Source organism: Drosophila tropicalis, unplaced genomic scaffold (genome assembly GCF_018151085.1).
Source record: "Drosophila tropicalis isolate 14030-0801.00 unplaced genomic scaffold, ASM1815108v1 contig_859, whole genome shotgun sequence".
NCBI classification, from domain to species: Eukaryota; Metazoa; Arthropoda; class Insecta; order Diptera; family Drosophilidae; genus Drosophila; species Drosophila tropicalis.
Genome location: NW_027173353.1, coordinates 11448191 through 11462787, shown reverse-complemented (window position 1 = coordinate 11462787; position 14597 = coordinate 11448191). Strand labels below are relative to the sequence as shown.

At 37.3% G+C, this 14597-nt stretch overlaps 1 protein-coding gene across 5 annotated transcripts in view; it reads left to right on the top strand.

The window, feature by feature from the left end:
* Positions 1 to 14597, top strand: part of LOC137582640 (very long chain fatty acid elongase AAEL008004) — a 34924-nt gene that overhangs the window by 15150 nt on the left and 5177 nt on the right. For 2 of the 5 annotated variants that reach the window (XM_068297260.1, XM_068297259.1), the window contains exons 2-5: positions 9558 to 9812; positions 13114 to 13196; positions 13551 to 13658; positions 13863 to 13943. In XM_068297260.1, coding sequence (XP_068153361.1) covers positions 9755 to 9812; positions 13114 to 13196; positions 13551 to 13658; positions 13863 to 13943 — 330 coding nt within the window. In that variant the 5' untranslated portion in view covers positions 9558 to 9754. Of the gene's footprint in view, positions 1 to 1161; positions 1289 to 3468; positions 3992 to 9557; positions 9813 to 13113; positions 13197 to 13550; positions 13659 to 13862; positions 13944 to 14597 lie in introns of those variants that run through there. The other 3 variants (XM_068297258.1, XM_068297256.1, XM_068297255.1) reach the window with 3 other exon arrangements.

Genomic DNA, 14597 nt, shown 5'->3' with positions numbered 1-14597 from the left:
AAACAACTGAAAGCACACACCCAGTAAATAAACCAAGTGACCCGTGTCCTGGTGTCCGTGGTGTGTGTTTGTGTCCTGCCAAGCCAAAGGGGTGGCTGCTCTTGTGGCAAATTATGAAAAAGAAAAAAAAAAAACAACTCAACAGACACCATACAAAATAAAACAGCCAGGCCTCTCCCGCCTAACTGGATGACATAATGCTAGTACGTACACCTATGCCCATAAGACTAAGTCAGTTAATATTGAAAACATATTGTTTGTCGGCCTCGTATATAAGCCATTGCCATACAAGCCTAAAAAAATATTAATTTAGACTCAAAACCTAAATTGTAAAAGATATTTAACAAAAATGAGGTTCGTATAAATAAGTTTCCACAAAAATGGGTAATTACTGCAATATTTGCTGATTCCATTTGGCCACCCAATTTACTTGGAGACAAGTAAGTAACTCCATCGCTTTTTGTCATTTTATTCTAGTTAGTATACCTATTGGATACCCCTCATCATACCTTCAACTACACACATATCGACATGTTTCTGTTAACATAGGTGACTTTATTTATGTGAGCATAGGTGTACAAATGTTAGTGTTATGACGTATGGGCATGTGCGTTTTAGGACACATTGCCTGCCTTTTTTGCCACAAACGAGAACGGCGACAACCCTCCTTCAACGGATACACGCTAGAGAATCTTGGCAAAGAGCGTTTTGAAACTCGAACTAAGAGTACCTAAGAGTTGGCGCCTTTAACTGTGGTTCGCGCCAGCCGGCCTTTTTGCTTCAAAAGAGATAGCGCAAGTCAGCAAATGACTAACAGAGAGAGTGAGAAAGAGAGAGAGAGAGAGAACGCGCGCGAGAGAGCTGTTGATTAGGTGGTGCGCGTGACGCAACTACCTTCTTCTTCTTCATCCATTTGCTCCTTTGGCCCATGCGGTATGGCTAGATACAGATACACTAACATACATATGGATGTACCTAAGTTTGATTCTCTTGCTGGTTTAGCCTCTCTCACTCGCCCGCGCTCGTTCTCTCTCTCTCTCTCTCTTTCTCTCTCTGTATTTCGCTCGTTCGCTCCTCCACAACGTTAATAAACTATCTCACGGGTTCGCCTGTTCTTCGCCCATTTTATTCGCCTCAGTTTTCGTTTCGCTTTGGGTTGTGCCTCTCCTCGTCTCTGGTTCGCTTTTTTGGGTCAGATCTGAGCAATATATTGAAATATTGAAATTCCTAGCCCCCGGAGTCGAAGCCTACCGAAAATTGCCAAAAAAAAAAAAAAATAAGCAAAAAAGTAATGTGTTTTCAAAGCCAAGTGTTGTTTGTGCCTCAAAATCTACACACAGTCTAATGTAATTTGTGCAAAAACATGAAAAATGAAACGAATAAAACCCTATGCATTTCTTTGGTCGCGGTGTTGCGTTACACGTTCTATCTATCCCCTGTCTGTCGCTTTTCGACGGGGTTCCACGTAATACAGACACAAAATACTTTCGAGTGACGGTTTCCGCCATAGAAAACCCATTAACATTCTACCGAAAGCTGCAGTTTTTTTTTGTCATACATCGAATTTTTGCTCACTACTAGTGAATGCGATAAATTAAGCGATGCCGCCAGAGCCCCGGACTCGAAACGAACCGATCCGATGCGAACTGAACCTGTGATACAGATGGAAGAAGGTGGAGGTGTTGGTGGTGATGGGAGGTGCAGGGATGTTGACCATTATGCGCTCAATTAGCTGAGCCCTGTCACCTTGCCCCCGACCACCAGCCCCATGCCCATCGACCCTTGCATGCCTTGCACGCCTTTTCAACATTAATTGACCCAAGTGCGACAACAAAGTCGTCGACGACGACTACAAATATTCACTCACCCACACACAAACACACCCCCTCTCTCTGTCTGTCTCCATCTCTTTCGCTCATTGCTGTGCGCGCCTTGTCACCTGCAGTTATCAGTTATTGTCGTGCCCATCATTTTTGATTTTCTTTTGGCAGCCTATTCATTAAGCCATGATAAGAGCCAAATCTTTGCAATTAGATTTTGAAGTGTACTTCCACTCGTGTTGTGCGGAAAAGAGAAGGCATGTATGTTGTTGTAAGACATGTGTAAAAGATATGACATAATTCCAAGACATTCAGTCAGCAGCACCCAAAAAAAAAAAAAAACGAAAAAATACTACACAGACACATTCAAACGAACAGCGATACAGAGAGAGTACGAAACGGAATAAAAACAGAATCACACCTCTCGCACTCTTTACGAACCAACCTCTCTCGCTTGCTTGGCGCGCTCTTTCTCTTTAATCGAAAGAGAGCTAAACATCAGGTGCAAGCTTGGCACCTTCCCCCCTCCCATTACCTAGTCGACATGGACCAAACTCTTGACCCCTCAACAAGTCTTTTCTTGGGCTGCTACAATTCAATCTGCCTAACGGAAATGTCCCAATCTGAATTCATAATTCCAACCGACCCACCCCCTCTGCCACCCACTATGATGCATTTGCATGCCGGCGCATGCATTTGAATATTTGCGCGGGCTGTGTGAAATATTTCTTCGTTTTGAATCGGTTTCTTAATGAAAAAATTATGAAATGTCATTCTTCTTCTTCTGTAGCCTGGCAAAACCATTAAATGACTGTCGTAAATAACAAAAAGAAAAAAACAAAAATTAGATTATTGCGACAAAAGACAAAGCGCGTTTCAATTTCCATTTCGTCAAGTTTTTACCTGTTTCGTTTCGGAGTTTTTTTTTTTGGCGACATACATTCGTAAAGAGTTTGACCATGAATTCGATTTTGAATGCAAAAGTCCCAAAAAAAAAAAAAAAAAAAAAAAAACGTGAAATGAAAACCCGAAAAAACATGAAAAAACCCAAGAGCTCCAAGTATTCATGTGTGTGCTGTCTCTGGTGTGTGTGTGTGTGAAATGCCGTAATAATTAATTGATCGACAAGTGCGGAGCTTTTGATTTGGTATGCAAGGCAACGCACGACTCGGAAATCGATCACCATGTGGGTAGAAGAAGGGAGTAGAGAGGGAGTCGCCCCCTTATGCCTCAGTAGCGACGTTTACGTTGGCGTTGGCGTCGCTGTTGGCGTATACACCTGTTGTTGTTGGTAGAAGGGCTGCCACTGGATTTTGCCAAGAAACATAAAAAAAGAAATAAAACAGCATCTCTCACTCTCCGACTCCAATGTTACCTCCCACACCCCTTACAGACACACATCATTACACAACACACACACACGCTCAAACTCGGAAATCTTTAGAAATTTATATTAATGCGAAACCCAACATCGGCTCAAGCTCGGCTCTGTCTCTCTGCTCAGCTGACGTTGACGCTGACTGCAACGGCGGCAGCAACAACGCCAAAGCCAACGTCAACGGCGACGGCGACTGCAGCTGGGCCTTAGTTGGCCAAGTCACCGTGGCATCCAGTTAGTCGTGCTTTGCTAGTCCAATATCTCGGTCGTGTGTCTCCTCCGTCTCTCTGCTAGCGTCTCCGTGTCAGCCGCATCGCCGCATCGTCAGTTGAACGACAATAAAACAAAAAAGAAAATATTCAAAAGCGGAAAAAAAATAGAAAGAGCAATAAAATAAATAAAAACAACAATAAAAGCGAACGCTTAGTAATTGATGGCATATAAAAGTCTCTAAAAGTGCAATAAATGCTGCATCCTGTTTATCCTGTGCTCAAGGTCCTTGGTCCTTGTCCCTAACCAAAGGCCCTGTCCCCCTTTTCCCCCTTCTTTGACCATCGGCAAAGTGTGATAAACTTTAACAAAAAAAGTGCGTTTGAATTTCCCGAAAATTTAATTGTGTTTAAATAGCAATAAAATAGAGAAATTTTTCGAGCTCCTCCAAATAGCTTTTATTTGTAGTTTTATGACCAAGTTTTGTTTGTTTTCCCCCAAAAATTAACAAAGCGCGAGAATAGACCAAGTGCAACAGATATCCAGGCGCAAAGACCCCCACAAGTTCGTCTAAAAATCAAAGGTAAATTTTTGGTACACTTTAAGCGAACGAATTCCACCAACCGAATCGATTCAGTTAATGGGCTAATTAAGTCTCTTTTTTTATGGCAAAGAAATTTTATTCATTTATGAGTCTTAAACTGTTGTTATTTTAATGATCCTTGGTCCTTTACAACTCGTTCGACTTTCTCAACTATCATAACTGATCCGAAAACTTTGAAAAATTTAAGGAACTTTAAGTTAATAAAAACAAGTCAACGCAATTTCTTATGTTTCCATATAATCCGGACATATGGAATCATGGTTTCAATAAGAGAGTTTAGATCAGATCGTTCTACAAATACATACATATGTACATATGTATGTATGTATGTACCTTCATATGTATGTGTCTCTCCATACTTTTCGTTAACTCGTGAAATTTTAATTAAATGTTCCCCAATCATTAAGATTTTTATATTAAACCTCCTAGTCAATTTTCAATTTTACTCAATTTTAATCAATTTAGGTTTTGGTGAAAAACTTATATATAAACACACACACACACATACACCTATTATATATCGTAACACATGCAAATTAATAAAACGTTTCGAAACAAACAAAAAAAAAAAAATAAACAAATTCCGTTAATTTGACACAATTTTTTGGTTGTTGGTTTTTTGTTTTTGCAATTTAGTTCGACCATGCGACTATTTCTAATACCTGTACATAAATTAGTTTGAAATGAGAAGGCGATAAATATGTGTGTGTGTGTGTATGTGTGTCTGGAATTGACTCAACGTCAGAGTCGGACTTCCATTCCAAATCTAAATCCGAACCCGAGTTTCAATGAATTCCAAAAAACCAGTCAACCAGTTTCGATTGCCCGTTTTGATTTTGTATGAGAATGGCATTTGGTGGAGTGATTGAACTTTTGTTTTGAATGCAAATTGATCATTGTTTATTAAATTCAATTATTTCATTGTTATTAATTGGATGAAATAACAAAAAAAAGAAGAGAATCAGAATCAACAAAAAAAAGAAGATGTATGTACATACATTGTCACAATGAATATCAAGTTTTAATCGGTTTGGAATATATTTGCTGCACGATCCCCTTTGACCTCAAGTCAAAGTTCTTCTCTCTTAACAAATTTATGTCTTGTTTGAGAACTTGTTGTTGTCGTTGGTTTTTCGTTTTGCAAATCAATAACTTAAATCGCACGTGATCCAATTTAAATTCATCTCTTAGTGTCCTCTGTTAAGCAATCCCTTTTTTCAATTCCTTTTTACGACCAGCTCACTACGCACCGAGCGCCTTTTCGGCGTCATTCATGCCGTGCTTGGCGAGTATTAAACACGTTTCAGTTGTTCTGCCCTTACGGCCCCTTCCCCGCCAGCAACCATTTGTTTTATAAGGGCGGCGGCGGCGGCGGGCAAATGAGCTTTTTTTTTTTAAGGGGCTTGGGGTTGCTAGTACATACTTCGGGTGAGTCACGCGACTAAGCCTAGGTCTAAGCGAAAAAAAACATTTTTTCGGGCTCTCCTCGATGAGTTTTTCATTCAAGAAATTTTGCCACGAATTTGTGTGCGCAAGAGCGCTAAGAGAAACCCTAGTGGAGAAACGGAGGATTGGGGGCTATCATCACGTGACTGTGTGTGTCTCTCTGTGTGTGTGTATGTGACAACGTGGCGCCTCCGTTGTCGCCGGTTAAGCGGCATGTTGCTGCCTGGGGGTTGGGCCAAAACGGTGGGGTGGGTGGGCCACAGTGGGAGGGGGCTTTAGTTGAGGGTGTCGCCTTACATGCTCATGTATTGCATTGTTGCTTCATGGCTTGGCTTTTGTGTGGGCTTACATGGGAGCTAACAACAGCAACCAAAACAACAACAGAAACAACCGCGAAATCAGGTCAATGAAATAGCAATATTTGGCACGGCTTTAAGTCGTTTGGATGGCATCGCTTTTCAGTGCCTTCTTCTTATTCATTGGGTTTCGCTGCCTGAATGAAGGTGAACACGCTCTCACAACTACAGTGGGAGTGTAGGGTGGGCAGGTGGTATTAACAACTGCCCTCCACCCGCGCCGCCACGCCACGGTCCCTTTTTTGGACTACCATGTTTGTTTTCTCCTCCTCCCTAGGTTGTGACATGGCTTGTTTTGACTTTGAATACGTTTAAATGTTAGATTTTCGGTGGCAGTGGCTTAATTTGCCTTGTTGTTGGTTGAGGTGTTTGCCTTTGCCGCCGCCAGGCCCATAACACCAGATCCATTCCAATGATGGGTAAACATTGCAGCGTTCGCTTTGTTTTTTGTGTCTCTTTTTTTCTCTTAGCTTATTGTGTTTATTTGCTTTCGTTACACTTGACATAGTTGAACCAATACTTTACTTGGCTAGTTGGCTTTTAGGGATGTGATTGATTTCAATTTATTGGCCACATTTCGTTATATACTGAGAGAAAAAGAGAAAGAGGCACAAAATCCTGCTTGTTTTTTATTTAGATAAAAACTTTTATTGATTACTACTGAATGAGTCCACTAGATTAGTTTTTAGTAAAGAGCTGGATTAGCTTTAGTCCCTAATCTAAATAAATAAAGTATCCAGCACCAGGGGAAAAGTAATTCTCTAGAAAGTTTTTCTCAAAGTTTATCAATTTTTGCAAGGACTTCAACATACCAAGTGAATTTTAATTGTTCATCAAACCTTGATAGTTCTATAAGCGAATTAAGCCGTTAGAAAGCCAAAACGAAAACTTGGCCTTAACGGCAGCTGACTTTTTACTCGGAAGTTGAGAAAACAACAAATTAGAAATAGCCATAATAGTGTCTAATCAACTAAAACTATTTGTTGCTTCCTTGTGACTAGATATCTCGAAGCTACAACTCAAGCAATTTAATTGTCTCAACAGTTAGTATTTGCTAAGGAATATGATCCTATGGGTATAGTAGCTTGGACTTGGGCGGACTGAACGCTTAAGAGAGAGCTTTGGTTGTTATTTTTATACCATACACCCATAGGGTGAAATGGTATATTAAAGTCGCCAAAATGTATGTAACAGGCAGAAGGAAGCTTCTCCGACCCTATAAAGTATATATATTCTTGATCAGGATGAATAGCCGAGTCGATCTAGCCATGTCCGTCTGTCCGTCCGTCCGTCCGTCCGTCCGTCCGTATGAACACGCAGATCTCGGAGACTATAAGAGCTAGAGCCACCAAATTTGGTATGTATACTCGTGTAGTATGCACATGTTCAGAGTTAATTGGAATTTCGGCCACGCCCCCTTACGCCCCCAGGAATCACATAAAACTGTTTTTCTTAAAAAGTATAACAGCTAGAGACATCAAATTTGGTTTATATACTCGTTTAGTTGGCGCGCAGAAACTAATTGTTTAAACTTTTTGCCACGCCCCCTTCCGCCCCCGGAATTTACATAAAACTGATTTTCTTAAAAACTATGACAGCTACCGACATCAAATTTGGTGTGCAGACTAGTTTAATAGACGCGCAGAAACTGGCTATTTAAAAATTTTGCCACGCCCACTTCCGCCCCCGCAAATCAAACAAAACTGATTTTATCAAAAACAAACAAAGCTAAAGTCACCAAATTTAGTATGTATACTGGCTTAGTATTCGCGCAGAGTATATATATTTTCATATTTTTCCACGCCCACTTCCGCCTTCATAATTAAGAAAAAACCGATTTTCTCCTGTAGTTTTTTGACTATCGCATTCAAATTCGGCAGACTAATTAATCTTATCTATTTCTACAAAACTACCAAATTTTATTGAAATCGGACTAGAAACATGCAAAATATGCGTATGAACGTATTTTACTACGCGGTCCACAAGGCCAGAATTGGCCGTTGGCTAGTAGCGGCGCTAGAGTGCTCGTGTGTTCGTAGAGTGAGCGAGATAGCACATACTATGAAACATGTAAAAACAATTTAATAGACATACATATGTACATTTGGTTTTCGAAATTTAAAAAAATTTGTTTCACCTGGTGTATGGTATACCCGAGTCGACGAGTCGACTTACTTGCTTCATTTTTTTTTATTAAATTAAATTTCTCTTTGTTCCTGTCCGTCTCTAGGGAGCGCTAATTATTTTTGATTTATCGCATGTACTCCCCCATCAAAGGACTCTTGTGACAATCATAAATTCTCCCCACAGCAATGTATTAGCTGTGTCCTGAAGCCCCCACACCCACTTTTAGAAAGTTTCCTTCTATTCACTCTTCTGTCCATAGATTGTCGAGGGCCGTTGACGCTTTCGTCGTCAATTATGAACCCAGTTGCTATGCCAAGTATGTATGTATGTGTGTGTGTGGTACATAGATGGGATCCTTTCATGGCATTGTTGTTTAGTTATTAAGTTGGGTTATGCCTCTTGCCCTTTTTATTCTTTCGCTTTGGCTGGCATAATTATAGTTTACACGCCCTTTTGTTCAGATTCCTTTGAGCATTATTGTTAAATATTTATATTACGGACAGTGCGGTCAGTCTGTAGTCCACGTTCAAGACTATGACGTACGCAATGAGTGTTTGGCTGAGACTTCAACAAATGGGAAATTTTTAATAGTAGCTTTCGATTTAACTTTTTTTATCTCTTTTGAACTGAATAGCAAATGTACTTATTCTAGTTTACGTTTCCAATTAATGGGCATTAAATTGTCGACTATGTTAGTGAATATTTCAAATAAGCCAGCATTTTCGATGTAAAGTTGCTTTGACTTGTTTTGGACAACAAATCAATTGCAATTGCTATGCAAGGCGTGTCTTTTTATTGAAATAACACTGTGTCATCATAATGACGATGGTAATCATGAGACTTTTGCACTTTTGTTTTGTGTGCATGTGTGTGCCTTTTTTTACCCATTGTCCTTGACCCTTTCTTCTGCTCCCTTCTGCTCTTAAATATTACTCATACGCCTGTTTGGTTGGTTCGTTAGTTGGTTGGTTGAATAAGATAAGTGGCACGGGGAAAAACATTCTCTGTATACTTGTTTGTATCTACCCAAAAAAAGTCACACACACACACAAAATTACAATTTATCGATTTGCGATAATGCGTCTGTTCAAAGTCTGCGCTTATCATCGTTAAGGTAAATAATGCAAATAAAATATATAATACATATAGCAATAATAAATATAAAAAGGCGTTCGAATATCGAAGAACGAACGTCAAATATAAACAACATGTAAATATGTCGCTGAAATGCTGACTTTGCATCTTTTGGCCTTTAGTTTATTAACCTCATTCTGCGGACGTTTTCGTTGAGGTTGCCAGTTGCTGCTGCTCTTGCTGTTTCTTTTGAGTTTCGATTCGATTTCCAAATATTTGTAGTGGAATTGCAGGGCTCTTTTGTGGATAGACGTTGGGCAGAGATACCGCTTGAATATTGAATTATATACATATATATTTTATTTTTTGCATCTGTGTGTTAATGAAATTAAAAATAAACTTGACCAAATCACGTGCCAAGATCTTTTTGGGCACATACATGTGTGTATGTATGTACAGGTGTATGTGTTTTTAGTTTTATTTTGGTAACAACAAATTAATAATCTTATTTTCTCTCTCTCTCTCTGTCTCTCTCGTTGCAGCTCAATAAATGCATTGGAGGAATTTAAACAGTTTGCATTCAATTGTTCTTTTATGATTCTTTAGTCAAGAGTTTCGAGCCAGAAGAACATTTACGCGTAACATTACACCAATTACAATAACAAAAACATAGTTTTCTGAATAAAATAGCAAACAACATCATTAAAAACAAAAACAACTACAACTACACAGCAACACAATGGCCTTAATTATGAAATACATCGACAGCATAAACAGATATATGGACTCATATAGTGGTAAGTGAGAATAATATCCCAAAAATTTAAAATTATTTAGTCGATTTGATAATAAGAATTTACCAGGTAGCCATTGAAGTTAGTGAAAAGTTTTTAAATAATCTAAAATTATTTGTTTGTTAAGGATAATATCAATATTTTCTTACCATTCATTAATGTTTTTAGAATACAAAAATTACAGAAATGTAAAAAAGAGGAATCCAAATTTATATTAGTCAACGCGACTTTAAAGAAGAAACTCCAAAACTCCAGGAATTCAACAAATTTTGAGTTGATAATTGGTTAAAAGTTATAACTTTTGAACTAACTAGAAATGAGACAAGTAAATTAGTAAATAAAACTAGGTTTTCCAAACCCTTTTCCTGGAGTGTTATATATTTATATGGATTTTGTAATATTAAAACTTACAAAGAAAGTTTAGATCATTACTAAATCTACATGGTCAAAGACTGCATTATATAAAAGTTACATTTTTTGATCTTGTTTTTAAGAGTTATAGTAAACAGACTAAAAGGAAAGCCTAATTTCTCAATAACTTCGTTATTTTCTGTGCTATTGTCGTGAAACTTAATATTACACAGTTTATTACGCCTACAAACGACTGTCCCAAATTTGACCAAGATCGGTTGACTATATATAGCTTCCATAGTAACGATCGATCGAAAACAGTGACTTTTGTCAATGTCTTCGTTACTTTTGGCGCGATTGATTAAAGACTAGTTAAAATCTTTTGGCGCCCTTCGAGACCATCATTTTCTAACTTGAATAGAATGTGTAGCCGTCTATCGATCTATCGATGATAAATCGTACGGACCAAATCTAACCACTTTTCAGTGGCATCTTAGTGAATGGATGGACTTGGCATGGGTATTCCATCTGCTAATTTGTCTAACCTTGATGGAGTGAGCTTGGACCATAAATTGTTTTTGCTTTGCCTTGCCTCTTTTCTAGCCCCCTTCACCCATTTCACTGCAAAACGGCCAAAGGTTTAACACACAAATGATTGAATAATTTTTAACACCAGATCACTAATTGGCCAAGAGAAAGAAAGAAAGAGAAAGAGAGACAGAGAAACATTGAGATAAATAAAGTAAATGGCAAGCAGCTTGAGAGAAAGAGTTTTGGAATTAATAAAAATGTTAGAATTTATCAATTTGTATATATTAAAAACTTATTCACGTGCTTAAAATTCTCCACTTTATATACTTAACAGGGCTCTCTTTTCCACTTGTACATATTTATATATCCATCCGTTCGTATATACTTATTTATTTATTCAGTTTGGTATACCAAACACCCCTCACTTCTCACCCCGTTTGACAAATGTTTAGCAATTCCTTCGCTGACGACAAGAAACGTGTTAAAATTATGTTTCAACATCAGATGTATGTATGTACTCATTTATATACTTCCAACTATATATAGACACAGTCTTTATATACATAAGTATGTAAAGTGTGTGTGTGTGTGTGTGTCTATTTTATTTTGAGGGTCTTCACATGCAATAATATCAAAAATAAAATCATAGATATGATATGCACACTCACACAACCTAACAGGTCAAAATATTTTAGCAGGTATAAGATAACTAACTGCTCCGTCACCTAAACCCTAGCCATTCCAAACATGATAAACATGTAAATACTCTTTCCATATATAAATAAAGTCCAGATGTAATTGGTTAAAATAATAAATTCACGATAAAAATTACAACAAAAGAGATCTCAAGACCAGAATCGGAGATAAGATAAGCTCAATTTTTTCTATCACTTTTTTGGTTTGAAAATAAAAGTAGATTTTGAGTAAATGTCTTCTTTAAATCGACTTTTAAATCCTTTACTTTTCACTAGGAATATTTATATATAATCCAATTTCAAAACACGACGAATTAATCATTTTAAATGCTGAAGTAATAATAACATATTTTAGTACGTAATTTACCATCAAGAGTCACTTTGGGGTTTACTCTTAAGTTTAAGTGGGTTTTACCCCATTGTATCTTCAGAATTTATAAAGTGTCACTTCACTTGAAACAGTTTTTAATACAACAATTTTTGATAGCACGTAAAATATTATCTATTTTTTAATGTTTATAGTTTACTAATTTGAGGCTTAAACAAAAAAAGTGCTTCTAAAACTAATGAGAAGATTAGAAATATGAGAAAGGGATCGAATTTGAGATTTGAGAAAAAAGAAAAGTTACAATTTTCAGATAATACTTTTTACTTTTACATTATTTGCTATTAAAGTATTTTGGAAGTAGATGAATTTGAAGGTTTCGTTAAGAATGCAAAGAAAGAGGGACAATATGTTAACATGAATCGTCTGCCAGGGCAGCCAAATTGACCAAGAAAGAAGGGAACTGATATGAGTCCATTGTCAAATATTGCGGTAACAAAATGTAGATTGTGGAGAATGGAATGGAATTTCTTATATATTTGATTGATTCGTGTACTTGTCAGATAAAAAGTAATCTTGAGTCCCTTAAAATATCAATGAAGAATTGGGAGAGAAATTGGGTTAAAGTGAACCACTTAAATGCATTGCAATGCATTGATTAGTAGATTAGATTAATGATGATTACTTATCAACCCACCCTCGTTAACTCGAATTCTTACACCAATTGAACGAATGAATCGTAATTAGAACATGGAATATACCCTAAAAACAGATATGGAATAATACCAACTAATTATGGTTAATTTTGCAAATATTTTAAAAATAACTTTAAATTAAAAGAGAAAAAATTTCAGTAGACAAAAATTAATTAGTTTTTTGTTTCACAATCAAATATTTTTATAATTGATTGATTTAAACTGCGTCAGTGGCAACGAAATCGGTTTTTGTTTTTGGATTTTGTTATCAACGTGAAAATTGTTTTTTATTTTTGTTTTAATAATTTGGGAGAGTTAATAAATGGAAATATTTGTTTATTTACCCAATCGAACTCACAATACGTTGCATAATCAAATGCATAAGAGTTGATTTGAATGCGAAATGAAGTTGCAAATACATAAACATAAGAAATGCCACATAAGTAGCTTAGCTACATAAATAGATGGATTTCAAATGGCTAGAGGAAGGGTTAGGAGCAGGGCTTTGAACGTGAGACAATGGCCCACATCATGGCCATGGCCAGTGCCTCGAAATGTGATTTGATTTGAGAACGATAAGGGCTTAAAGTAAACACTTTTTGTCTCCATTTACTTGTTGTAACTTGTTATGTAATTCATGCGTGCCACAAACAAATTGCCAACTACATTTCTGATACATGTGTGCGCACATTTCTGTCTGTTTGCAGATTCAAGGACAAAGGACTGGCCCATGATGTCATCACCTTTTCCCACATTGGCTGTGTGTATGACATATGTATACTTGGTTAAGGTAAGTGCCAACAGGTGCTCATTGAATTGGGCCATCATTTAATCGCCGTATGGCCGCCTAATCGCTGGCAGTCTCAATCTCAAGTGCTATTTCCATGCGGAAGAGAGTGGCCATATCTTGTTGTGTGTGGTTGTGGTTGTGGGCGTGTACATATACATCTGGGTGTTGCGTGCCGCCGATAAGGCCGAAATACTCTTCCCTCGACCCAGACTGGGTTTATTTATAATAGGGAGGCTAGGCGACATATTAATCAACGCCTCTGATAACAAGAACCAAGCAACCAACAAAAAATACTAAATTCTGATTATGATTATGAGTCAAAGGAATTATACGAAGAAATGTTCACATTCACAGGTTTTGGGGCCACGATTAATGGAGAATCGGAAACCGTTTCATCTACAACAAATGCTGGTCGTCTATAATGCCATACAGGTTGTATTTAGCGCGTGGCTCTTCTATGAGGTAGGTATTCGAAAGATAATCCCTCCACCAACATCAGCATCATCATCACGATCGCATCGCATCGCGTCGCGTCTGTTAATGTTGTCATCGTCGTCATAGGAGGCCGAGATGGAAACCAGAGATAAACTGAACATTTAATTTATGATTTCTATTTGTTTTTTCTGTTGTTTCTTGATTTGCAATTAACTTTTGATTTAATTTTAGTGTTTAATGGGCGGCTGGTGGGGCGCATACAGCTTCCGCTGCCAGCCGGTGGACTACACAGATAGTGCCACATCGAGGAGAGTAAGTGCCATCCCATATATACTCTATAGTCCCTATTGTGATCTAGCCTAGCTCTCAGTGTCTGTATTAGGCCCTGCCCTGCCCCTTTATCCCCTGTCAGCCATCTCTTTGAACATTAGATTCGATTGAAGATATCTCTTTTTACAGTTATTCGATTACACGACAACATATCTGAAGCTTTATATATTTAATTCATATTACTTTAAGCAATTGCCATATTAACAAACAATGCTTTCTATACAAAATATACTTAGTTATTCTTATTTATACACAATATTTAAATTACAATTGATTTATGGTTTAATTAACTACACGATCACGAGCAAATGTGTAGCTATATAGAAGCCTTGGGAGGGTTATCTACGATTATTATTATTATTACTATTAACTAATCCCTGTCTCTGTCTCGCTCTCTCACCGGAGTCGCTACAAACAAAGATCTGTTTTGTATATAAATTGCTAGCAAACAACAGAAAACAAAAACCCCAAGCAACACTGGTGAATAATATATATATATTTAATAATAATTTTTATAATTTTTTTTTTTAATTTTCATTGCTGTTGTATAATTAAGCAGAATGTGCTTATTGTTTAATCGTTTATATATACACATTTATGCTTTCTTTTGATACTCTTATCATTGATGCCTAATAA